Source organism: Tachysurus vachellii, chromosome 12, assembly GCF_030014155.1.
Source record: "Tachysurus vachellii isolate PV-2020 chromosome 12, HZAU_Pvac_v1, whole genome shotgun sequence".
NCBI classification, from domain to species: domain Eukaryota; kingdom Metazoa; phylum Chordata; class Actinopteri; order Siluriformes; family Bagridae; genus Tachysurus; species Tachysurus vachellii.
This window is the reverse complement of record NC_083471.1, coordinates 1,006,520-1,031,730: the sequence shown is the minus strand read 5'-3', so window position 1 is coordinate 1,031,730 and position 25,211 is coordinate 1,006,520. Positions and strand designations below refer to the sequence as shown.

The following is a 25,211-nucleotide window of genomic DNA, read 5'->3' as shown; positions in this document are numbered from 1 at the left end:
ATGTAAGAAACTCCAAAAAGAATCACAGAAATACAGGTAAAGCTAGTGTTCACATGACAGGGATATGATGTCACATTAAAGCTTCCCCATTGGTAAGCAGATGATGACCTTTTCAGACCAGCATGTATTTAAGTCAAGTTGGTCATATACTGTACAGCTAACTTCTGGGTTAGATGACAATGTAATGACTTACAGTCAGAAATATTTAGGTAATAGATTAGCTATTTAAATCGATATTATTTGGTTTGTGATATTTTTATGCCATGATATAATTAATAATCTACTGCACATTTAAAATAAAACAACCAAATGGAGTGGATAGAGAACCTTACAAATGCAACCCATGCTGATGTGGATATGGCACTTCTCTGCTTTCCACTTGAGCCAGACTCCTGCACCAGAAAACCTCGTTTCTTTGTCATTAGAGTTGCCATGTACATCTTAATGCTTCCTACAGTACTTATGACTGTTTTTGGGAATCTTCTGGTCATCATCACTATTTCCCATTTCAAACAGCTGCATTCTCCAACTAACTTCATCATCCTCTCACTGGCTATTGTGGACTGTCTGCTCGGCTCTATGATCATGCCTTTCAGTATGGTGCGATGGGTGGAAGGCTGCTGGTTCTTGGGGGAGATTTTTTGCAAAATCCATTCCAGTTTAGACATGACACTAAGTATTGTCTCCATCCTGCACCTGTGTTTAGTTTCTATTGACCGGTACATGGCCATTACTGACCCCCTGGGTTATAAGATGAAGGTGACAAATGACACCGTGATTGTGGGAATTGCTGTTATTTGGCTCTTCTCCTTCTCGTTTAGCTTTGGTGTGGTATTGTCTAATATAAATCTCCAAGGTTTGGAGGATCTTTTAATGCTGAGTTCCTGTTTTGGAAACTGTGCTTTGATTTTTAACAAACAGTGGGGAGTCATTGCTTCTCTTGTGGCATTTTTTATTCCAGGAACTATTATGAGCTGTCTGTACCTTAAAATTTTTCATGTTGCAAGAAAACAAGCTAAAGTAATGGCTGAAATGTCTACCATAGGAAAATCTGACACAAAGAACCATTCTTCAGAACAGAGAGAGAGAAAAGCAGCTAAAACTTTAGGCATTGTTATGGGAATTTTTCTGCTTTGCTGGTTGCCATTCTTCACTGCTACAATAGCTGATCCATTCCTAGACTTTTCAACACCTATAGATGTTTTCGATGCCCTGGTGTGGTTTGGTTACCTTAATTCTACTTGTAATCCTTTGATCTATGGCTTTTTCTATCCCCGTTTTCAGAGGGCATTTAAGATTATTATATATAAATATGTTTTTCACATCAATAACATGAATCTAACACTCTAATTTTAAAGGGTTCTGTGAAATCTGTGCTGTTTCTTTTGCATTGTACAGAGTTCTCTTCACAAATCAACAGTGTATTTACATTTAGGTGTAATTGACCATGTATTCTTTTATATATATGTATTCAATTTTTTAAGGCCTAAAAACTAATTTTTTTTCTTTTGTTTAGTGAATTCATACATCAGTGACTATTTATGTTATAGCTGGCATTATGTGATCAAACTGATCTTTATTAAGAAGGAGTACATTTAGCATAAAAAATAATTATTTGAGTGTCGTTACCCTAAAAATAAATGTCTAAGCCTAATAAAAGTGGCAGAATGTATTGAATTGATTTAAGTACAGTAAAGGCTTAAACAATTCTGTCCCTATTAGCCAAACATTAAATCACAAATCACAAGCATGGGGTTAAATGCTTTATAGCCAACACTATTTCACTTTTTAATTTACCTGTACATACATTACCAGTCAAAATTCAACTGCCTCATTACTCATAATTAACTAATAACCCATTGTGGGGGCAGTGGTGGCTCAAGTGCTTGGGATCGTAAGGTCGAGGTTGAAGCCCCAGCACTGCCAAGCTGCTACTGTTGGGCAAATGAGCAAGGCCCTTAACCCTGACTGCTCCTGGGGTACTGTATCATAGCTGCCCCTGTGCAAACCCTAACCCTAACCCTCCTCAGTTGGGATATGCAAAGAAAAGAATTCCACTTGTAATGTAATGTGGCAATAATAAAGGCTTTTATGCCAAAATTTCATCACAAAGTCACTGACACTATGTAATGACACACAGCATTATGCTGCCCAAGAAATGTGTTAAACCAATCCAACCTATTACATTTCCAAACTGGACTCTTTGCATATTCTGACATCCTCAACTTCATAAACAAACTTTACCTCAGAAGTTTTTATTTTTTATTTTACTATGCACAGAAAAAGAGTTCCTCACTGCTTCTCATGCATTCTACAGAAAAACTTGATTACACACTCTAAGAAAACAAGTATACAAGGGTGTTAATTTACTTTGTATTTATTAATTTGTATTAAAAACCATAAATGCCTTTATGACAAAATGCATATTCAGTGAAGTGTGTCTACATCATCGTCGTGTAAATCATCAGTTACTCATAGGTGTTTCATTAAAGTGAACATTTCTATAGGTTGCACTTCAAGTTGCATTTTAAGATAGGGTTCTGTTATGCTTGTGCTAAAAGTGGGACTACACTACCGATTAAACCATGTGACCCTACTGATCACACACCTGTTCCCAATTGCACCTAGTGACCACAATTATTTAATTTTATGTTCTTTTTTGCTTATTTTATTTTTTTTATCTGTCACTTGAAAGTAAATTGCTTGTATTTTAACCCAGTTTCATTCCCTGACAGCTGTCGCCGGAGCTCACGCTCTCTCACTCATCTTCTCCATTTGCACAAAATGTTTGAATACGGTGCAGCCTTTGTTCAAAAAATTATGACCAATTAGGTTCTTAATTTAAACAAAATATTCAACTTTATCTAAGAAAAAAAAATCCTTTGAGTAATTTTCCACGTACTAATATCAACCATCGTAAAAGCTCGATCATTTTACATGTATGACATAGATGTGTAGTAACAAACATTTTTTTTTTCTACCTAAAGGGGAAGTGTCTTGTTTTCTATTGGACTACTATCTCCCAGGTGGTCCCATTACTTGTCCAGTAAGCAAGTATAACTATCAACATCACTCAGAATAAGAATCACTTTGCACGTGAAAATGCGAATCAAAGTGGTGTGTCTATATTTTTGACATCATAATTTTGAAGGATGGTAGAAGAACAATTACTGCAGGATGTTGTTATAGCATATTGTTATCCTGAATCAAATGTCTCATGTCAGAAAAGTTCTCAAAATGTGGCAGCAAAAACTGTGTTATATTCAGTACTGGTGTTTGCAGTGGTAATTACAGTTGTAGGGAACTCTGTGGTCATCATCTCTATAGCTCATTTCAAACAACTTCACACACCTACAAACATTTTGGTGATGTCTCTGGCTCTTGTGGACCTTCTTCTGGGAATCACAGTCATGCCTTTCAGTATGGTCAGGAGTGTGGATGGCTGCTGGTACTTTGGAAAAGAATTTTGCTATTGGCATTCTACTTTTGACTTTCTCTTCACTGGTGCATCGATCTTTCACCTGATTTCTATTGCTACAGATCGATATCAAGCTGTATGCTATCCACTTCAGTACCCTTCAAGAATAACTCTTCCTGTCGCAGGCCTTATGGCAGCGCTGAGTTGGATTTTGGCCACAGTTTATGCTTTCAGTACTGTTGGTACAAAAGCAAATGAAGCAAACTTAGAAAGTTATATTGCATCGATCGATTGTTTTGGAAGTTGTCTATTTTTGGTTAATAGTGTATGTGCTTCTATAAGTACATCTTTATTTTTTGTTTTGCCGGTCTGTGTTATGATTGGTCTGTATGCTCAAATATTTTTGGTTTCAGAAAAGCATGCAAGGAAATTGGGGGGCACAAAACAGGGCAGAACGGATGTGGCATCAAGTAAAATTTTACAAAAGGTGAAACATGAAAAAAAAGCGGCAAAAACTCTTGGAATTGTTGTAGGAGCATTTAATTTATGCTGGATGCCATATTTTATTACATCTGTCATTGATCCTGTTTACAACTTTACCACGCCTGGAATTGTTTATGAACTGTTTGTCTGGTTGGGTTATATTAATTCTACATTCAACCCTATCATATATGGGCTTTTCTATCCATGGTTCAGGAAAACACTATATCTCATTGTTTCTCTAAAAATATTTGCCCCAAACTCCTCTGACATAAAAGTTTACGCAGCATAAAATTATTATTAGTACTTTAATTATCACAATACTTCTAATTCTTTATTAAAATAGATGTGGAAAATGAAGCCCACAGATTGTTGTTTCAATTGTTATGCACTTATTATTTGTCTATACTAATGACTGAATTAACTGATAATATTGTAATGGCTATTACTTTTCAGCACACTGTCCTATGGTTTATTCACTGTGGCCATACTGTACGTGCCAGTGTTTCACCGTAGCCAAGGCATTATCCCAGAAAAAGGGGGCCTGCGATCCTTGTAGATGTTTACTTGAAAGAATGAAAAGATGAACATTTTTAAATTAAATAAAAAATGTCAATTTTACAGGGGAGCACGGTGGCTTAGTGGTTAGCAAGTTCGCCTCACACCTACAGGGTTGGGGGTTCGATTCCCACCTCCACCTTGTGTGTGTGGAGTTTGCATGTTCTCCCCGTGCTTCGGGGGTTTCCTCCGGGTACTCTGGTTTCCTCCCCCGGTCCAAAGACATGCATGGTAGGTTGATTGGCATCTCTGGAAAATTGTCCGTAGTGTGTAATTGCGTGAGTGAATGAGAGTGTGTGTGTGCCCTGCGATGGGTTGGCACTCCGTCCAGGGTGTATCCTGCCTTGATGCCCGATGACGCCTGAGATAGGCACAGGCTCCCCGTGACCCGAGGTAGTTCGGATAAGCGGTAGAAAATGAATGAATGTAAATTTTACCCATTAAAAGAGGTTACTCAGTGGATATATTTGATGTGCATCTAAATAACATCCATGCTTATCTATAAAGTTTGGGAAAATGCACATTTCCTGAGTATGCAATTAAAAATCACTTTATTTTGATCAACGTGTCTCCCAGGAGTGAAAGCTGCCTTACAGATTTTTAATGAATTCACCTGCTGTACAGGATTACAAAGCTGTTCGATATGTGATGGTAAATGTTCAGACACATTATGGATATTGCAGATAGAAGAAGTATCTACGATATCCCTAATGTTTTTTTCCTGAACATTTACAATTTGCAGATACAGGATTTGTGTTTTCACATTTCATTAGATACTTTATATATCTATGTATGTTTTTTATGAATAGAAGTCTAATATTTGTGCCAAATCACCTTGTAATTGTTGCCAGTGTATTACTCATGATCAAAAAAATCAGCACACTGGCTGACATAATCCTGCAAAAGTCTAATTTGTCTGCTTTTTTTCTGAGAACAAATATTTGGTAAGAATGTGCCACCTCCACTGAGAGTTTTACCCTAACGCACCAAGGCCCAGACAGCAGCAAACAAAGAGGCCTAAAAGTTCCCTGAAACTATACCACTCAACCTCAGGAAACTCTGAGCCAGGCTAGCCACAAACCACCTGCTGGACAACCTGGAATTTCAGTCTCTGTATGCACAAGGACGAATGATAGGTCCCCAATTCTAAGGTCTAGTGTGGGACCCAAAAAAGTGAGTGGCCATTACTAGTCAAGCCAGTCACCTTAAATTTAAATGAGTGTTGGATGCTGGGCAGCAAATACAGGCAGGTACATACAGGCTTGGCAGGTTATTTAAACCAAATGCAGGTCTTGATAGTACACCAGCCAGTAATGCCATACTGCATACATTTAAACATAAAAGTGAGATTTTCAACATTTTTTTGTGCATAGGTCAAAGGTGTGACCTGTCTATGCATTTTTTTATATAAATATTTTAAAAGGCAGTCCCTTTATCTTTCTAGTTAATGTAATAATCAATTATACAGGAAAATACAAATACATACAACAGTAAATGCTGTTGCAAATGATTCTGGAGGTTGCAAAATCATCTTTAATCATCTTTAAATGAGTACTTATAGTCTTGTGTGAAAAATCTTTAAATGGGGTTTTTTTGACTCACAAGTGGTCATTTCGATTCTAGGCAATTTTTGGTCATTAAATAAAACAATAAGTGTGTTTATGGCATAAAATAGATACAGTATGTACCATTCAGGGTACTAGACGTATTTATTTTAGAATACTTACAGTTTTATAATACTCTATAATAACTTAGATTGTTCAGCCTTTGAAGCGTTAATGCAAATTGTTCTTGTTCAGCAAAATGTTTTATGGTACTTAAAACACTGAGATGTGGGTCAGTGTTCCACAGTTGTCAAGGCCTTATTTTCACATGGACAAATGACTTGTGATGCTTGTGCAAATTGCTTTGACAGGACAGACTGGATAATAATCAATTTCATTTCATTCCAGTAACAAATCAAACTCTATACCAGCAACATTGACAGTGATGCCTCTGCCACACGAGTCCTTCTTTTTATTCATTTGTATGGCAGAACTACACTTAAAAATAAATTAAACATAAACTATATAAAACAAGTGAGCTTTCTGTGACCTTAACCCTATTTGGATCAATTCACACATCTTCTGCTGGTTACAGTGTTTATTCCAAATAAGTCCTACAAGCATTCACCACCCCAATCTGTGGCAGAGACATAAAATGATAGAGCATGTAAGCAATATTTGGAAAAATATATGAGAAAGATTTATTCCATGTATGCAGCTAATAATGCATGTGATTGCATGCAATGAGGGTGTTATGCGGAGAACGGAGGCGGAAGCCGAAGTGGCCGTAAACAAAGTTTGACGGGAGGCAAACGCCTGCGACACACGCAGGAATAATCCGGTGGTGCGCTCTGGGGGCGCGGCCCACAATATCCGGAACTGCCGGGAGGCAGCTCGTGAGAGCCAGGGAAAGTGCGTGCTCAGGGGAAGGGCGGCGCTGGGCTGGATCCGGGAAAGAGTCCTCTAGGCGTAACATCGGATGCTTGACCGACAATAAAGGACGGGGAGCGTGTGTGACGTGAGTGTATATATAGGCGGTACAATGAGTGCGTCGATGAGTGTCCGGTGTGTGTAGTTAGTATGCTGGCGAGGAGCTTCTAGTGGGCGGGGCACGCACGGGAGACGTAGCAGCGTGCTCCCTGACACCACCCCCTCTCCCAGGGGCGGCCCCCGACGCCCCAAAGCCCGGGGTGCCGGGCAGCCAGGGTTCGCGGCGTGGAAGTCCGCCAGCAGCGCAGGGTCCAGCACGTCTTGACGGGCCACCCAGGCACGCTCCTCAGGGCCGTAACCCTCCCAGTCCACCAGGTATTCGAGGCGACCCCGGCGCCGACGGGAGTCCAGGACGTCATGAACCGCGTAAACCCCGGGCTGGTCTACGACGTCTGGCTGGGCGGGCCCCGTGGGGTCACCTGGGGGGAGAGACACCGGCGAAACACAGGGTTTGAGTAGGGACACATGAAAGGTGGGGTGAATGCGGTACCTGGGTGGCAGCTCCAGCCGGTAGGCCACGTCGCTGATCTGACTGAGCACCTTGAATGGCCCGATGAACCGAGGGCTCAGCTTGCGGCAGGGTAACCTCAGCTTGAGGTCCCTGGTGGACAGCCACACCAGATCCCCTGGGTGATAAAGCGGCGCCTCCAGTCGCCGAGCTTCGGCCTGCCGGCGGGTCTCGCGGACGGCCCTGCGGAGCTGAGTGTGCGCCGACTCCCAAACCCTGTGGCTCTCCCTGAACCAGTAGTCCACAGAGGGCACGTCGCACGGCTCGTCAGACCACGGGAACAGAGGGGGCTGGAATCCCAACACACACTGGAAGGGGGTGAGGCCCGTGGAGTCTTGGCGGAGCGAGTTTTGGGCGTACTCGGCCCATGGCAGGAAACGGCACCAGTCCTCCTGGCTCCGGCTGCAGTAGGTCCGGAGGTACCGGCTTAGCTCCTGGATCTTACGCTCTGCCTGGCCGTTGGACTGAGGGTGATAGCCAGACGAGAGGTTCACTGAAACCTCCAGGAGCCGGAAGAAGGCCCGCCAGACCCTTGAGGTGAATTGGGACCCACGATCCGACACGATCTCCTCCGGGAGGCCGAAGTTCCGGAAGACATGAAGGAAGAGGGTCTCCGCCGTCTCGAGGGCGGTCGGCAGGCCCTTCAAGGGCACGAGGCGGCAGGCCTTGGAGAACCGATCCACTGCCACCAGGATACAGGTGTTCCCCTCTGACCGGGGCAGGTCGGTAACGAAGTCCAACCCCAAGTGAGACCAGGGACGTTGGGGCACCGGAAGCGGCCTCAGCTTGCCCACAGGCAAGTGGCGGGGGACCTTCGACACGGCGCAGGTGGGGCAGCCTCGGACGTAGTGGGTCACCTCCTGGACCAATCCAGGCCACCAGTAACGGGTCTGCACGAGCTGGACTGTCCGTTTCTCCCCCGGGTGGCCTGATCCTGGTCCGTCGTGAACCGACTGGATAAGCCCACGCCGGCAGGGGGTGGGGATGTAGACACGTCCCTCAGGGCATCCCCTTGGTGCGGGCTCCTGGCGAGTGCCCGCCCGGATCTCCTGGTCTAGGTCCCAGAGGATAGGACCCAGAATGAGTGCGGGGGGAAGGATGGGTTCTGGGTCACTGGGCTCCTCGGGTCCGAACATCCGGGAGAGGGCGTCGGCCTTGCCATTTTGTACTCCGGCCCGGAACGTGATGTGGAAGAAGAACCGGGTGAAAAAGAGGGCCCAGCGAGCCTGTCTGGGATTGAGCCTCCGGGCCTCCCGCAGGTACTGCAGGTTCTTGTGGTCAGTGACCACCGTAAACGGGTGCTCGGCCCCCTCCAGCCAGTGTCTCCACTCCCCTAGGGCCAGTTTGATGGCCAGGAGCTCCCGGTTGCCGATGTCATAGTTCCGTTCAGCGGCGGAGAGCTTGTGAGAGTAGAAGGCGCAGGGGTGTAGCTGTCGAGGGGTTCCTGACCACTGCGAGAGAGCGGCGCCGACTCCGGTCGAGGATGCGTCCACCTCCACCACAAATGGCTTCCGGGGATCCGGGTGGCGCAGCACGGGAGCCTGACAGAAGCGCTGGCGGAGCTCGGAAAAGGCCTCCTGGGCCTCCGGGGTCCATCCCAGGGTCTTCACCTTCCCCCGGAGGAGAGACGTGAGGGGAGCGGTGACTTGGCTGTACCCCTTGATGAACCGGCGGTAGAAGTTGGCGAATCCCAGGAACCGCTGGAGCGCCTTGATGGACTCAGGGACCGGCCAGTCCCTTACGGCTTTCACCTTACCCTCATCCATCTGGATGCCCCCCGCACTGATGACGTACCCCAGGAAGTGGATTTTAGGGCGGTGGAATTCGCATTTGGAGCTGTTGAGGTATAGCTGGTGGGAGCGCTGTACCTCCAGGACCTCTTGAACGTGCCTCCGGTGCTCCTCCAGGTTCCTTGAGTAGATCAGGATGTCATCAATGTACACCATGACGTACCTCTGGAGGTATGGCCGAAACACCTCATTCATGAAGCCCTGGAAGACTGCTGGAGAGATGGAGAGCCCGTACAGCATAACCCGGTACTGGTAGTGCCCCGACGGCGTGATGAAGGCGGTCTTCCACTCGTCTCCCTTTATGATACGCACCAGGTTGTAGGCGCTACGGAGGTCGAGCTTCGTGAACACCCTCGCCTCCCTTAGGTCCTCCAGCGCAGATGGCACCAGCGGGAGGGGGTAAGGGAGAGGAACGACCTGCGTGTTCAATTGCCTGTAGTCAATACAGGGCCGAAGCCCGCCGTCCTTCTTCCCTACAAAAAAGAAGCTGGAGGCAGCCGGGGAGGAGGAGTGTGTGATAAACCCCTGGTGGAGTGCCTGCTGGATATATTCCTCCATCGCACGGTGTTCAGGTGCCGACAGGGGATACACCCGACCCTTGGGCAGCCTAGCGTTAGGAACCAGGTCGATGCTGCAGTCCCAGGCCCGGTGAGGGGGTAGGCGAGTGGCTGCCCGTGAGCAAAACACGTCCTGGAACTCCTGGTAGCACTCGGGGACCTGTGCCCGTGAGGGGGCTGTGGCTTCCTCCACCCGCGTGGCCCCCACCGTGGACCTGGGGCCTCCGGATGGTAGCTGGGTGAGGCAGTGCTCCTTACAGTGAGGGCTCCACTCCAGGATGTCGCAGGGGTCCCAGGAACACCTCGGGGCGTGTTGTTGTAGCCACGGCCTCCCTAGGATCACGCTGACCATGGAGCTCTCTAGCACCAAGAATCGGATCTCCTCTTGGTGAAATAATCCCACCTGTAGTGTGATAACTGGAGCACAGTGCTTCACCCAACCCCGGCCCAGTGGACGCCCCTGGATGGTTTGGACCGCTAGGTCCTGGGCGCTCTTCTCTCTGGGGAGCCGTACCCGGTCGAGGCAGGCCTGTGAGATGAAGTTCCCGGCTGATCCAGAGTCGACTAGAGCACACACGGAGATAGAGAGAGCGGGGGTTATGAGGGTGATGGGGAGTCGGGATAGAGGCGAGATATCGGCTACGAGCTTGACTGGACTCACCGCTGGACGTGAAGGACGAGCAGGGCATCCCGAAAGGGAGTGGCCTGGTCTCCTGCAATACCGGCATCATCCAGCTGTCTGGCGGCCATAACTCTCCCTACGGGACAACCTCTGCGTACCCAGCTGCATCGGTTCCGGATCAGGAGAGGAGACGGGCCTCGAAGCGCCGGTGACCTGAGGGGGGGTGTGAGGACACGCTGCCAGTTGTTGGGAGAGCCCAATGGACCTCCGTATGAACTCCTCCAGCCCCAAAGAGTCGTCGTGTACCGCCATCGCCTGTTGGATCTCCGGGGCTAGGCCCCGCCGATACACACTGAGTAGCGCCGTTTCGTTCCAGCCAATGGAGGCAGCCAGGGTGCGGAAACGGAGGCTGTACTCAGTGATACCGTCCCGGCCCTGACGTATCCCGAGTAGTTGGTCGGCCCCGGAGAGGGCCCCAGAAGAGGCGCAGAACACCCCTCTGAAGTGCTCAGTGAACGCGGTGTAGGTGGTCATTATGGGGCTGGCAGCCTCCCACAGCGACTGCGCCCATGCCAGCGCTCTCCCGGAGAGGAGGGAGATGATGAACGCAACCTTGGCACGTTCCGTAGGAAACCGCGGCGGGTGCATCTCTACATAAAGGCTGACCTGGAGCAGGAAGCCACGGCATTCAGTGGCTTCCCCCGAGAAGGTGGCCGGAAGCGCCATCGAACTGCCGGTGGGCGCGGGTGGGTTCTGGTGGGCAGCGGCGGACGGGAAAGCGGTTCGGAGGGCGGAGATGAGGTCCCGAATCGTATCGGAAGAGGGGTTTGGTTGCGGCTGCATTATGCAACGACGCGGGACTCCTCTTATAAACTCTTTTCCTTTTTTTTCTTTTCTTTCTTCCCCTTTTTTTTTTTTTTTTTTTTTTTTTTTTTTTGTTTTTTTTGTGTTTTGTCCCTTTTGGGGGTCCTTTATTCTGTTATGCGGAGAACGGAGGCGGAAGCCGAAGTGGCCGTAAACAAAGTTTGACGGGAGGCAAACGCCTGCGACACACGCAGGAATAATCCGGTGGTGCGCTCTGGGGGCGCGGCCCACAATATCCGGAACTGCCGGGAGGCAGCTCGTGAGAGCCAGGGAAAGTGCGTGCTCAGGGGAAGCGCGGCGCTGGGCTGGATCCGGGAAAGAGTCCTCCACTAGGCGTAACATCGGATGCTTGACCGACAATAAAGGACGGGGAGCGTGTGTGACGTGAGTGTATATATAGGCGGTACAATGAGTGCGTCGATGAGTGTCCGGTGTGTGTAGTTAGTATGCTGGCGAGGAGCTTCTAGTGGGCGGGGCACGCACGGGAGACGTAGCAGCGTGCTCCCTGACAGAGGGATACATTTTCATTTACTACAGATCATTTGGGGTGTTTGGGCCAAATCTTCATGTACTTCCTCTGTATTCATTTTTCACACATAAAACGTTGGAGGTTGGGGGTCAAAGCGCAGGGCCAGCCATGATACAGCACCCGAGAACCAGGGAGGGTTAAAGGCCTCTAAGGTGGAAGCTTGGTAGTGCTGGTGCTTGAACCCTGATCCTCTGATCAACAAACCAAAGCCACCCAACATTGCCCCAGATAATGCTGATGACCACCTTGGCTGATGCAATGCTGTAGAGACCTAATTAATCTGTGGCTTCAGATGATGAACATTAGATAAGAGTGTGAAGTCCATAAGATATTCTCCAAGTAACAACTTATTAAAAATATACCTATGAGAGACGCTTGGCACTAGTTTGTTTTGACTAATGGAAGCAAAATATTTGTGCAAACGTATCTTGACTCTTGTTATTGTAAATGATCAGGGAATTATTGTTTTGCTCATTTAGGAAATCCTAATGAACAACAATAATAAACTGTACAAAAGTGTGAAGTCAATAAGTTGTTTTGAAACACCTTTGGTTAGAAGGATACATGAGAGATTTTTCACCATTAAATGTGGGAAGTGATAACTGGTCTCTTGTGTATCTTAGTCACTTGTACACAAAAACACAAAAACATTACATCATCGTTTAATTGTATGCGGTTAACCTTGTATGTTTGTAATCATATTCTCATTGCAGTCTACTAAACCTCCTGATAAAATGTTGAAAAAAAATGTTGATACTTGCGCTACAGAATAGTCCATTAATATATAATAATATTCAATGTATGGGTCAGCCATGATACAGTGCTGTGGAGCAGAGGGGGTTCAGGGCCTCGCTCAGGGGCTTCTCATGGAATAGAGCAAGAACAACTAGAACATCCAAAAATGAAATTGCTACATCACACTGATTTTAGCATTTCATTTTTTTTTTAATTTATGTTTCTATTTATGGTTTACATTCATATAACTCTAATGCTTTTGGGCCAAATATTTGTAAACTTGTTTTATCCTTGTGTGAAATAAACCAATATGACCATACAGACATAATGTAATCCTGTAGAGGTCTAATTAATCTGTGGTTTTGGATGACAGTTTTGGTGAGAGTGTGAAGTCCACAAGCTATCCTGCTATTAACAACTTTGATTAGAATGAAGACCTGTGAGAGATCCTCTAACACGTTCATTTGGCACCAATTTGTTTTGAAGCTAAATATTTGTGCAAAATCTTATTGTCTCTGATAAGATATGATCAGGGAATTATTGTTTTGCTAATAATTAGGAAATCCTAATGCACAACAAAAAAATTGCACAAGAGTGTGAAGTCAACATGTTGTTTTGTTAGAAAAACCTTTAATTAGAAGGATACCTGTGAGAGATTCTTCATTAAAATGTGAGAGGTGATATCTGGTCTCTTGCGTATCTGAGATAAAACAATACCTCATCATTTATGTGATTAACCACATGAAGGACTGAATTAAAAAAAATTTGATTTGTAAAATGAAAATTCCTTCATTTAAATAAAATGCAAAGAATATCGTTGGACCTAAACAATCACTGCATAACAAAATGTTTTAATTATCACACTACTTAGGTAACATGCTAACTTGCTAGGCTAAGTAGGCCTTAGTATTTTTTATTTATTTTATAATCAGTGCATAGACAGCTTTGTTTTTTAATAATTTTCTTGTTACAGTCTATTATACTTCAAAAATTCGAGAAAAGTGTACATTGTGGATTACATCGCAAAGTTACACTAAATACAGCAGTAATGAATCGAGGGATAAAGCTCAGAATGAAAAAAAAATGTTTCTTTGCTGCTTTTAAACTGAGCCATTCATCACTCAAAGAAATCTGTAATCATATACATTTTAATGCAGACATGGGGAATCAGTATATATTACAGTTAATGGCCAGGACCTGGAATGTGCATTGGCATGTGTTCATCATTTACCCCAATAATACAGTGCAAAATATTCTTTGAGGGACATGCAGAAAATGCAGAAAGCAATGATTAATGATATCCTTTATTTGGAAGTTGGTGCCCAGTGATGTGGTAAATTTAAAGGAAAGTTGAGGATATCAAAGACTGGCCTGTCCTTATTACAGCAGGGCTCTCAAGTTTTGAAGACAGGCAAGAGTGACATCTCCAACCCTCCACCCAAACACAACAATGGGCCTTCCCTTTGTTCTCTGGGCCAGCATCCTGCAACCTGGGCCAGCATCCTGACATCTTTGAAAGACAGATGCAATGATTAATGCATCCATGGCCAGGATATCAAATATGACATTATTTTAAAAGTGACCTATAACATCAGCGATGCAATACACTTTAATTTATTTAATGCTAATGAAATTATTAAGCCAATTTGGAGAGAGATGTTTAATGTGACAAAATGTCAGTCATCGTGTGATAACGAAAATATGACTAGGCCTAGACCAGAGGTTCTCAAACTTTTTCACCGTGCAGCCCCCGTGTATACAGTGCATCCCTACTTGCCCCCAAAAGAAAAATTATGTCATAAAACATTACAAAACTTAATATTTTAATTAAACAAAACATTTTAAATTATACAATGTAGTGCTGTTGTTTAGGAGCCTTATTTTTCTGAGATTTAATTACACAGAATTTATGATAAATTCATTATTTTATAAAATGTCATTAAACCAGGGCCCCCTGGCACGATCTCAGGGCCCCCAGTTTGAGAACCACTGGCCCTAGACTACTTGTTCTGAGCAGGTGTTGTCAGTGAAGCGGGGCCCACTAGCACAATCTCAGGCCCTCAGTTTGAGAACCACTGGTCAGAGACACTTATCACCCAAAGAGACAGCGGTGCGGACAGATACATTTTGGGTGCTGCGGCATATTAAATATATGATAAATAGTAAGTTTTTCTGCGTGAGAAATACAATGTGTGGCGGGAGCATGAGAAAAGACCAAAATGAGTGACTGTCACTTTCAGTGCGTGATACTTGAGAGCTCTGTTACAGTCAAAGAACTGCAGAGGTTTTTGTGATTTTTACAGACTAACTTAGGGCATTTGCTCTTTTGCACTTCCTCTCACCTCACTCTTCAAGGAATGGCCCAAGAAACTGCAATGGTATAAAATCGTTGAACGTGTATTCACTCAAGTCAAAGAATCATTTAACACTGCCCCCATCCTGAAACATCCAGACCTCTCCAGGCCCTTCATAGTTGTGTACGGTCAGAGTTTTAAACAGAAATTTGAAGCACATAAAGCCAAATCCACACCTAATTACAACTCACAAACGTTTCCATGTCCACCGTCATCTTATTCTTATCACATAGAATTCAGCAAACCATTTTGCAGCAGAAGATCACCTCAGGTGCCAGAAACAACCAGGGTCTTTCAAAACAGTGCTATAAAATTTGCTCTGTGTACAAGAGTCAGTGTTTGGGCCCTCACCCACAGACACCCTAGCCTTGAGATTTAGGTTTTTTAACACATGAGCTTGTCAGAATGTAGGGCAGATTGGCTTGCCTATATATTCTTCCTGCATCTTTTAATGACACTATCACATCCTTAGCAGCAAAAATAATATTGGTGTCAAGATAAAAAACAATTGATGATGTCAGATGAAAACATTTTAATTAATTAATATAATACAAATTAACCTTGTATCAATAAAGTATGTTTTTATAAATAAATTAAGCTATACCAAATAATCAAAAGGGCTTTACAGAGAATCTACATTAGATTGGATCAAGTCTAAGATCAGCACCGTCTGCCAATCTGTATAAACTATAACTGACAGCAAACCACAACAAGAGGAAAAGTGCTGAAGACATGGCAAATAAATTACAACAAAGATAAAGATATGTAAACCACATTATGTAAAGAAGGCAATAGAAAGAGAAGAACCATGCCCTTCATCTTTTTCATTCTACCTCTTGATCATATCATTTATTGTCTTCAGTAATATACTGATGCTATCTACCAACAATATAGATATATAGATTCCTTAGTGTTCTATTGCTACATGCATCAATAGTAACATAACTCCATCTTTTAACCAAACACTTACCTAAAATATACTCACTGTATAGAAATAAGTAGATAAGTTAATGAAACACTGGGCCACACCCTTACAACCTCTCAAAAAGATTAGAGAATTTATGGTGTTTCTAAGCAAATACTCAATGATTCCAGCAGATCAATACATTGTAATATGGATCCCAATCATGTTGAAATTAATAAAAATGCTGGGTAAACTATCCAATGGTCACAAGTGATGCTTAGCAGAACTGAACATATATGGTTCGTAATGTGCCCAGCACACAGCAATATTAAGCACATATTATTGTAAAAGCTGCCATTTATTATATTTTCGCCAAAGATGGTTAGCACATGTCAAAGCCCAAAATGGTCCATGTTGTTCAGAAGTAAATGTAACTTTATTCCTATTAGATTATTATGTCCCATGTGGTCTCTTTCACCAAGGAGGATATAATTATAAAACCTGGCTCTTCTCACCAACAGAATCATTTAATGAATGGTCTTTTGCAAAGATTGATTTAATCCATTCTAAGGATGCCACAGTCTATTAGTTTTTTACAAGAAGAAGCAGATTTTAGAGATTACTGTTTTCCTGATGTCAATGCTTCTTGTGTCAAGAACCCTTACAATGTAGCAACTCAAAGTGTGTTATATTTTTCACTTGTGTTTGCAATAACCATTACAATTCTAGGAAACTTTGCTGTCATCATCTCCATAGCTCATTTTAAACAGCTTCACACACCTACAAACATTTTGGTGATGTCTCTAGCTATGGTGGATCTGCTTCTGGGAATCACAGTCATGCCATTCAGCATGATAAGGTCTGTGGATGGCTGCTGGTACTTCAGCAAAGAGTTCTGCATTTTACATTCTAGCTTTGACACCTGTCTCACAGGAGCATCAATTTTTCACCTGATTTCTATTGCAATTGATCGATATCAAGCTGTGTGCTATCCACTTCAGTATCCTACGAGAGTGACTATACCTGTTGCATGGTTTATGGTAGCTGTGAGTTGGACTGCAACAACAGTGTACACTTATAGTTTCTTTTTTACAAACGCAAGAATAGACAGTGGATTAACAAATTGCTTGGGAACTTGTAGGCTGTTTATGGATTCACTGTGGGCTATTATGAGTATAGTTACAGGTTTCTTTATACCATGCTGTGTTATGATTTGTCTGTATGCAAAAATAATTTTTATTTCAATGAAGCATGCAAGAAAAATTGACAGTGTGAAGCAGGGCAGAAATTACATTACTTTAACCAAATTTTCACAAAGAGTGAAACATGAGAACAAAGCAGCAAAAACTCTGGGGATTGTTGTAGGTGCCTTCAACTGTTGCTGGATGCCATATTTCCTTACATCTCTACTTGATCCTTTTATTAACTTTTCCACCCCTATATTACTTTTTGATGTCTTTGTCTGGTTGGGTTATATTAATTCCACTTTAAACCCTATCATATATGGCTTTTTCTATCCCTGGTTCAGAAAAACACTGTCTCTCATTGTCACACTAAAAATATTTGCTCCACAATCCTCTGACATGAAAGTGTATACATCATAACAGTAGTTTTAAGGCTTAAAATATTTGTGACTTATAAACAGGGAAGACCTATTAAGTTACTTATATCCCAAAATATTCAAAACCAGTAATTAGTTTTGTCTGGGATGAAAATATTAAAACAATCTGTTAAATGATATATTTTATGTGAACAGAAGTGCTTTGTAACAGGTATCAAAAATAACAAAAAATAATCACGTGATCAAGCATTGACATTTCAGAAAATGCATATTTTCACATGGCCTTTGTTAATGTCTTTATACACGTCATGTCACCATTAAGCCCAGCGTACACTGTGGCCTATAGACATGGAAACCACAGACTATAATCCCAACACATGCACACTGCCACACTGTGTGAATTAATCACTACTCCTTGGACTCTTAAAAAGAGACTTTGAAACATTCAGACTTTGTATACGACTCTGTGGAACCCAGACCAGTTGCTACCAAGCCTTTGTTCATTGTATTAGAATTCCTGCTTTTGACGTTGCTTCTATTTTTTCATTTACTCTTGCCTACCCTAATCCACATTGACAGCCTATTCTTATTTAATGATTTTACATTATTTGGATCTGTGCATTGTTTAATAAAATTGTTTATCTGCACTTGCATACTGTCTTAGCATCTCTCCCTGACAATGAGCAACTATAGAAAGCTGTATTTAAAATACCATTACATGTGAATTAACACAAAATGCAAAATTAATTGTGGCTGGCTATCCTACTAATATAAGATATAATATACTCGGAATATTAGTTAATAATAGTCGTTACATTTAATGTTTACTTAAAAAAGTCTATAGATGCTTTATGCTATAGAATATGCTTAATACTATTGAACTCTTAATTTGGGAAAACTGTGGGAAATGTCATTTAAGTTAAACATTATTTTGACAACTTGTGTTCTAGTGAGAACTGTTTTAAACTATCATCATTGAATTCTACATAAACAAATATAGGGGCTGCTCCAACTGGAGAGAGTTTAGTTAAAGGGACGTTAACACATAAGGACACAGCACAGACCTTAGTCAATGGCCTTGCTCATCAGTTCTGTAGCAGGTCTATAGTTGCTGTGTATTCTTACAGGTTCCTGTTTACAAAAGCAAACCTAGAAATCCTGTTAAGGTCAATACAGATTAGATTTCACTCCTCTTAGCAATAGGTTTAGGCATGCCAATAGATTAAAAGTAGGTTCAGCCATCACTTTCAAACCATCACTTTCCAGCCATTTTATTGTCATTTCAAACATATATAGCTGTTGCAGTACACAGTGAAATGAGACAACACAGAGCTAAGGACTTAAGTACGTTCAGTCAGAACCAATTTGTCAATGAGGTTTATTGCGAGCATACAGTTAGTGTTGGCGGGATGGTTCTGTTCTGGGAGAATTTTTCCCACTCACCTGTTCGTGCGCATTCATAGATGGGGCGGTTAGGCAGCGCTGGGGAATGAATAGACCCCCAAAACAAACCATATGCCAGAGGGGACCCCCCAAAATAACTGATGCGTGGCACCGTAGACCGCAAAGCGTGATTGGGGGCGTCTCGGCCGAGCAAGGCAGCATGCGATGTATTTTCAGAGGATGCGTCGTCCTGGGCTGGCTTTGCAGCGTAATTGCGACAAGCTTGTTGCTAAAACACATGCGTCCCAGCCGCGCGATATGACAACGCATGTTGTATATCCACTAAGCTATAGTGGAAACAGCAGGGGAAGCATCAACCAGGGTGAGCGTGGCATGCGGTGGTGAGCATGGTACGGAGAGCGTTGCTGAGGTGGTTCGTGGGAGGGACTGAAGCATCCCTGGGCAGCGAGGACGACGGCGCGTGTATAACCGCCACTATAGTGGGGACGGCAGGGGCGGCACGCCCTATGGAGACTCTCCTCGGTTATAAACAGCGGTTCGTCAGGACATGCGTGCGAGCGAAGACCCAGATACCGGGACATGGAAAAAAGGGGCAGAAATCTGTATTATTGTGCGCGATTGTGACTGGAATACCTTTAAGATCTTTGTCGGACTTTGAGTGTTTTAGAAAAAATTAAAAATAATGTTCGTCAAGGGTGAAATCAGAGACCGTGAGGTCATGGGAGGTGTCGCATTTATTATTGCGTGTCGTGAATTCACCCACCCTGAGGAAACCGAAGAAAGCACACAGAAACACCACTTCCAGGAGAAGATCCTGATAAGGACGGAAGCACCCCGTCTCAGTTTAGTGACCATTTTTTTGACAAGAGGGCGGGTGAGAGGAAGTCGCTTGTCTGGACACCTTTTGGTGTCCTTTTCCTGATGCCGTCGAGGAGCAGGCGGATGGATGGATGCCTCAGCAGACTGCAGACGGACGGGTCCAAAAAGATGCCTGCGTCTTGGCTTTTGATGGAGGAAGGTTGCATTTTTTGAGCTTGAAGACAATGTATGATATAAGTGCTCACGATTGCGAGGTTAACGGCAAAACGGGGGCCGAAAAGGTAGCGCTAAAGCTGGCAAAGTGAAACCATGCGGAGTCATAGGCTTTTAGTGTGGATTTGGCTATACTTGATCTCATGTACTGCGAAGCTGCGGAGATGTAGGATTGGAACGTAGTCGAGGATGGTCAGGGCAAATGCTGGGCAAGGCAGGCCTGAAGGAGAGGCGTCTGGGCACAGTGCTTGGAACTCCTGAAATTTAAAATGAGACAGACAGTCAGCTATTTTATTGTCAAGGCCGGGAATGTGAGCTGCACGCAGTAAGAAGTTGCAGGTGATGCATGTCCACGTAAAGCGCCTTAGAAACTTGTTAATAAAGGGGACTGAGGAACGCCCTTTGTTAATAATGTGGACGGTTGCTTCATTATCGCAGTTCGTTTCCTGGACCACAGGTTACCCCAGAGAATGCATGCCATGACAATGGGATATAGTTCTAACAAAGCCGTAGAAAGAGCGTTGGGGTGAAGAGTTGACAACTCTTTTGGCCAGGAGCTGGCGAACCACTGATTATTAAAGAGACCTCCGAAGCCTCTTGAGGGGGCGGCGTCGGTAAAGAATTTGAGTGCGACGGAAGTCTCTACCAGATCGTTGTAAAAAAAGGAAATTCCGTTCCATCCTGCACATAAAAGGGACCAGAAATGCAGTTCGGATTTGCAGCTTGAGTCCAACATGATTGAATCGTGCAGATTCTCAGTCATTTTTGAAATGTCGAAGAGTCTCAAAATGAAAGTGCGACCTTTCGCTATGATCCACATAGCGAAATTTAAATGTCCTAAAAGAGAAAGCAGTACTTTCTTTGCGATGGAGTCGCGTTCCGAAGTGTCTTTCATGATTTCCCTAATGCGATCGAGTTTATCGAGGGGCAGCAAGGCTTGCATGAGATTGCTATCTAGATTAATTCAGAGGAATTCTAATGTATTTGAAGGACCCACTGTTTTTTGTCTGAGAGGGGGATGCCCAATTTTTTGAAGGTTTCTTTCAGAATGTTGATACTTCAACTCTGGTTGAGAATTGGGTTAGTCGACGATGAGAAAATCGTCTAATAGGTGGAGGACAAATGGCAGCTTGCAATTATTTAGGAGAATCCAGCAGAGCACTTCCGATAAGGTATTGAAGATGCGCGGGCTGCTGCGACAGCCGAACACGAGTCTGAAGGCAAAGTACTGTCTGTCATGCCATACGAAATGTGCACACATTTTCGTTAAAGTTGTAACACATGGGAGTATGGATCGTGGGATTAACCTGTTCTTCCTCTTTGGCTTTAGGTGTGCGGTAGGCCGAAAAGGCGAATTTAGCGGATCTCGGGCACAGAGAGGGGGTGTGCGTGAATGTGCCGCATAGAGAGCAAGACAGTGCGCGAAGTCCGGTGAAATGCGTGCTAATGAGTGCTAGGTCCACAGCTGACCAATCCAATTTTTGGTTGAGCCATTGGATGTACATGGCTGATTTGGCCGAGAAAGATTTATGGTACTCGTAGAAAAGAGTCCCGCCGTAAGTCATAGCAAGGTCTGAAATGATGGCTAGGTAGGTGTCAAGCCCTGCCCTGCGCTCTGGATACACGTCACAGATGACCTCTCTAAAAGCGCCGAAAGCGACATTGAACTCGGGCATGGTTAGGCGATTAGACAGCTTTAGGTCGTTATCCTTAAGGAGTACGGAAACGTCCCCACAGTCGACCATGCATTTTTCCTGAACTTCGGAGCCCAGCAAGATCTTAACTAAATTGATGTCATTACCTGCGAGGATCTGGGTTCACAGATGGGTGGTGAGATAGCGGCAGCAGGTGGAAAGAAGGGGGCGCCGGCGGTAGGAGCTGGAAGGGCCATCGCTAATGTGCCGCGGGGGAGGAGACTTAGGTCCATGACCTCTCCAGGCCCTTCATAGTTGTGTACAGTCAGAGTTTTAAACAGAACTTTGAAGCACATAAAGCCAAATCCACACCTAATTACAACTCACAAACGTTTCCATGTCCACCGTCATCTTATTCTTATCACATAGAATTCAGCAAACCATTTTGCAGCAGAAGATCACCTCAGGTGCCAGAAACAACCAGGGTCTTTCAAAACAGTGCTATAAAATTTGCTCTGTGTACAAGAGTCAGTGTTTGGGCCCTCACCCACAGACACCCTAGCCTTGAGATTTAGGTTTTTTAACACATGAGCTTGTCAGAATGTAGGGCAGATTGGCTTGCCTATATATTCTTCCTGCATCTTTTAATGACACTATCACATCCTTAGCAGCAAAAATAATATTGGTGTAAAGATAAAAAACAATTGATGTCAGATGAAAAAGTTTTAATTAATTAAAATAATACAAATTAACCTTGTGTCAATAAAGTATGTATATATAAATAAATTAAGCTATACCAAATAATCAAAAGGGCTTTACAGAGAATCTACATTAGATTGGATCAAGTCTAAGATCAGCACCGTCTGCCAATCTGTATAAACTATAACTGACAGCAAACCACAACAAGAGGAAGAGTGCTGAAGACATGGCAAATAAATTACAACAAAGATAAAGATATGTAAACCACATTATGTAAAGAAGGCAATAGAAAGAGAAGAACCATACCCTTCATCTTTTTCATTCTACCTCTTGATCATATCATTTACTGTCTTCAGTAATATGCTGATGCTATCTACCAACAATAGATATTCCTTAGTGTTCTATTTCTGCATGCATCAATAGTAACATAACTCCATCTTTTAACCAAACACTTACCTAAAATATACTCACTGTATAGAAATAAGTAGATAAGCTAATGAAACACTGGGCCACACCCTTACAACCTCTCAAAAAGATTAGAGAATTTATGGTGTTTCTAATCAAATACTCAATGATTCCAGCAGATCAATACATTGTAATATGGATCCCAATCATGTTGAAATTAATAAAAATGCTGGGTAAATTATACAATGGTCACAAGTGATTGAGCACTGAATATATATGGTTAGTAACTTTCCCAGCACACAGCAATATTAAGCATATATTATGGTAAAAGCTGCCATTTATTATATTTTTGCCAAAGATGTCAAACCACATGTCAAAGCCCAAAATGGTCCATGTTGTTCAGAAGTAAATGTAACTTTATTCCTATTAGATTATTATGTCCCATGTGGTCTCTTTCACCAAGGAGGATACAATTATAAAACCTGGCTCTTCTCACCAACAGAATCATTTGATGAATGGTCTTTTGCAAAGATTGATTTAATCCATTCTAAGGATGCCACAGTCTATTAGTTTTTTACAAGAAGAAGCAGATTTTAGAGATTACTGTTTTCCTGATGTCAATGCTTCTTGTGTCAAGAACCCTTACAATGTAGCAACTCAAAGTGTGTTATATTTTTTACTTGTGTTTGCATTGACCATTACAATTCTAGGAAACTTTGCTGTCATCATCTCCATAGCTCATTTCAAACAGCTTCACACACCTACAAACATTTTGGTGATGTCTCTAGCTATGGTGGATCTGCTTCTGGGAATCACAGTCATGCCATTCAGCATGATAAGGTCTGTGGATGGCTGCTGGTACTTCAGCAAAGAATTCTGCTTTTTACATTCTAGCTTTGACATGTGTCTCACTGGAGCATCTATTTTTCACCTGATTTCTATTGCAATTGATCGATATCAAGCTGTGTGCTATCCACTTCAGTACCCTACGAGAGTGACTAAACCTGTTGCATGGTTTATGGTAGCTGTGAGTTGGACTGCAGCAACAGTGTACACTTATAGTCTCTTGTTTACAAATGCAAGCGTAGACAGTGGATTAACAAATTGCTTGGGAGCTTGTAGCCTGTTTATGGATTCACTGTGGGCTATTATGAGTATAGTTACAGGTTTCTTTATACCATGCTGTGTTATGATTTGTCTGTATGCAAAAATAATTTTTATTTCAATGAAGCATGCAAGAAAAATTGACAGTGTGAAGCAGGGCAGAAATGACATTACTTTAACCAAATTTTTGCAAAGAGTGAAACATGAGAACAAAGCAGCAAAAACTCTGGGGATTGTTGTAGGTGCCTTCAACTGTTGCTGGATGCCATATTTCCTTACATCTCTACTTGATCCTTTTATTAACTTTGCCACCCCTATATTACTTTTTGATGTCTTTGTCTGGTTGGGTTATATTAATTCTACTTTAAACCCTATCATATATGGCTTTTTCTATCCCTGGTTCAGAAAAACACTGTCTCTCATTGTCACACTAAAAATATTTGCTCCACATTCCTCTGACATGAAAGTGTATATGTCATAACAGCCGTTTTAAGGCTTAAAATATTTGTGACTTATATGCATATTTAAGCAAATATGCTTAAATGCATATTTTCACATGGCCTTTGTTAATGTCTTTATACACGTCATGTCACCATTAAGCCCAGCGTACAGTGTGGCCTACAGACATGGAAACCACAGACTATAATCCCAACACATACACACTGCCACACTGTGTGAATTAATCACTACTCCTTGGACTCTTAAAACGAGACTTTGAAACATTCAGACTTTGTATATGAATCTGTGGAACCCAGACCAGTTGCTACCAAGCCTTTGTTCATTGTATTAGAATTCCTGCTTTTGACATTGCTTCTATTTTTTCCATTTACTTTTGCCTACCCTAATCCACATTGACAGCCTATTCTTATTTAATCATTTTACATTATTTGGATCTGTGCATTGTTTAATAAAATTGTTTATCTGCACTTACATAATACTGTCTTAGCATCTCTCCCTGACAATGAGCAACTATAGAAAGCTGTATTTAAAATACCATTACATGTGAATTAACACAAAATGCAAAATTAATTGTGGCTGGCTATCCTACTAATATAAGATATAATATACTCGGAACATTAGTTAATAATAGTCGTTACATTTAATGTTTACTTAAAAAAGTCTATAGATGCTTTATACTATAGAATATGCTTAATACTATTGAACTCTTAATTTGGGAAAACTGTGGGAAATGTCATTTAAGTTAAACATTATTTTGACAACTTGTGTTGTAGTGAGAAATGTTTTAAACTATCATCATTGAATTCTACATAAACAAATATGGGGGCTGCTCCAACTGGAGAGAGTTTAGTTAAAGGGACGTTAACACATAAGGACACAGCACAGACCTTAGTCAATGGCCTTGCTCATCAGTTTTGTAGCTGGTCTATAGTTGCTGTGTATTCTTACAGTTTCCTGTTTACAAAAGCAAATGTAGAAATCCTGTTAAGGTCAATACAGATTAGATTCACTCCTCTTAGCAATAGGTTTAGGCATGCCAATAGATTAAAAGTAGGTTCAG

The 25,211-nt window shown here is 42.8% G+C and overlaps 4 protein-coding genes across 4 annotated transcripts; all 4 read left to right on the top strand.

Moving 5' to 3' along the window:
• The first annotated feature begins 309 nt into the window (after positions 1 to 309).
• On the top strand, positions 310 to 1,350 carry LOC132854876 (trace amine-associated receptor 4-like). The gene has a single exon (XM_060883522.1). It carries the CDS (start codon positions 310 to 312, stop codon positions 1,348 to 1,350), a length of 1,041 nt encoding a protein of 346 aa, XP_060739505.1.
• A 1,802-nt stretch (positions 1,351 to 3,152) lies between these two features.
• Positions 3,153 to 4,190, top strand: LOC132854960 (trace amine-associated receptor 13c-like). The gene has a single exon (XM_060883644.1). The coding sequence runs from the start codon at positions 3,153 to 3,155 to the stop codon at positions 4,188 to 4,190; it is 1,038 nt and encodes a 345-aa protein (XP_060739627.1).
• Positions 4,191 to 16,425: 12,235 nt separating this feature from the next.
• On the top strand, positions 16,426 to 17,457 carry LOC132854808 (trace amine-associated receptor 13c-like). Its single transcript, XM_060883428.1, has one exon. The coding sequence runs from the start codon at positions 16,426 to 16,428 to the stop codon at positions 17,455 to 17,457; it is 1,032 nt and encodes a 343-aa protein (XP_060739411.1).
• A 5,684-nt stretch (positions 17,458 to 23,141) lies between these two features.
• LOC132854776 (trace amine-associated receptor 13c-like) lies at positions 23,142 to 24,173 on the top strand. The gene has a single exon (XM_060883384.1). The coding sequence runs from the start codon at positions 23,142 to 23,144 to the stop codon at positions 24,171 to 24,173; it is 1,032 nt and encodes a 343-aa protein (XP_060739367.1).
• Positions 24,174 to 25,211: the final 1,038 nt, after the last annotated feature.

Coding starts and splice junctions, on each gene's coding strand:
- LOC132854876 (XM_060883522.1), top strand. CDS start 310: ATGGAGTGGATAGAGAACCTTACAAATGCAACCCATGCTGATGTGGAT.
- LOC132854960 (XM_060883644.1), top strand. CDS start 3,153: ATGGTAGAAGAACAATTACTGCAGGATGTTGTTATAGCATATTGTTAT.
- LOC132854808 (XM_060883428.1), top strand. CDS start 16,426: ATGCCACAGTCTATTAGTTTTTTACAAGAAGAAGCAGATTTTAGAGAT.
- LOC132854776 (XM_060883384.1), top strand. CDS start 23,142: ATGCCACAGTCTATTAGTTTTTTACAAGAAGAAGCAGATTTTAGAGAT.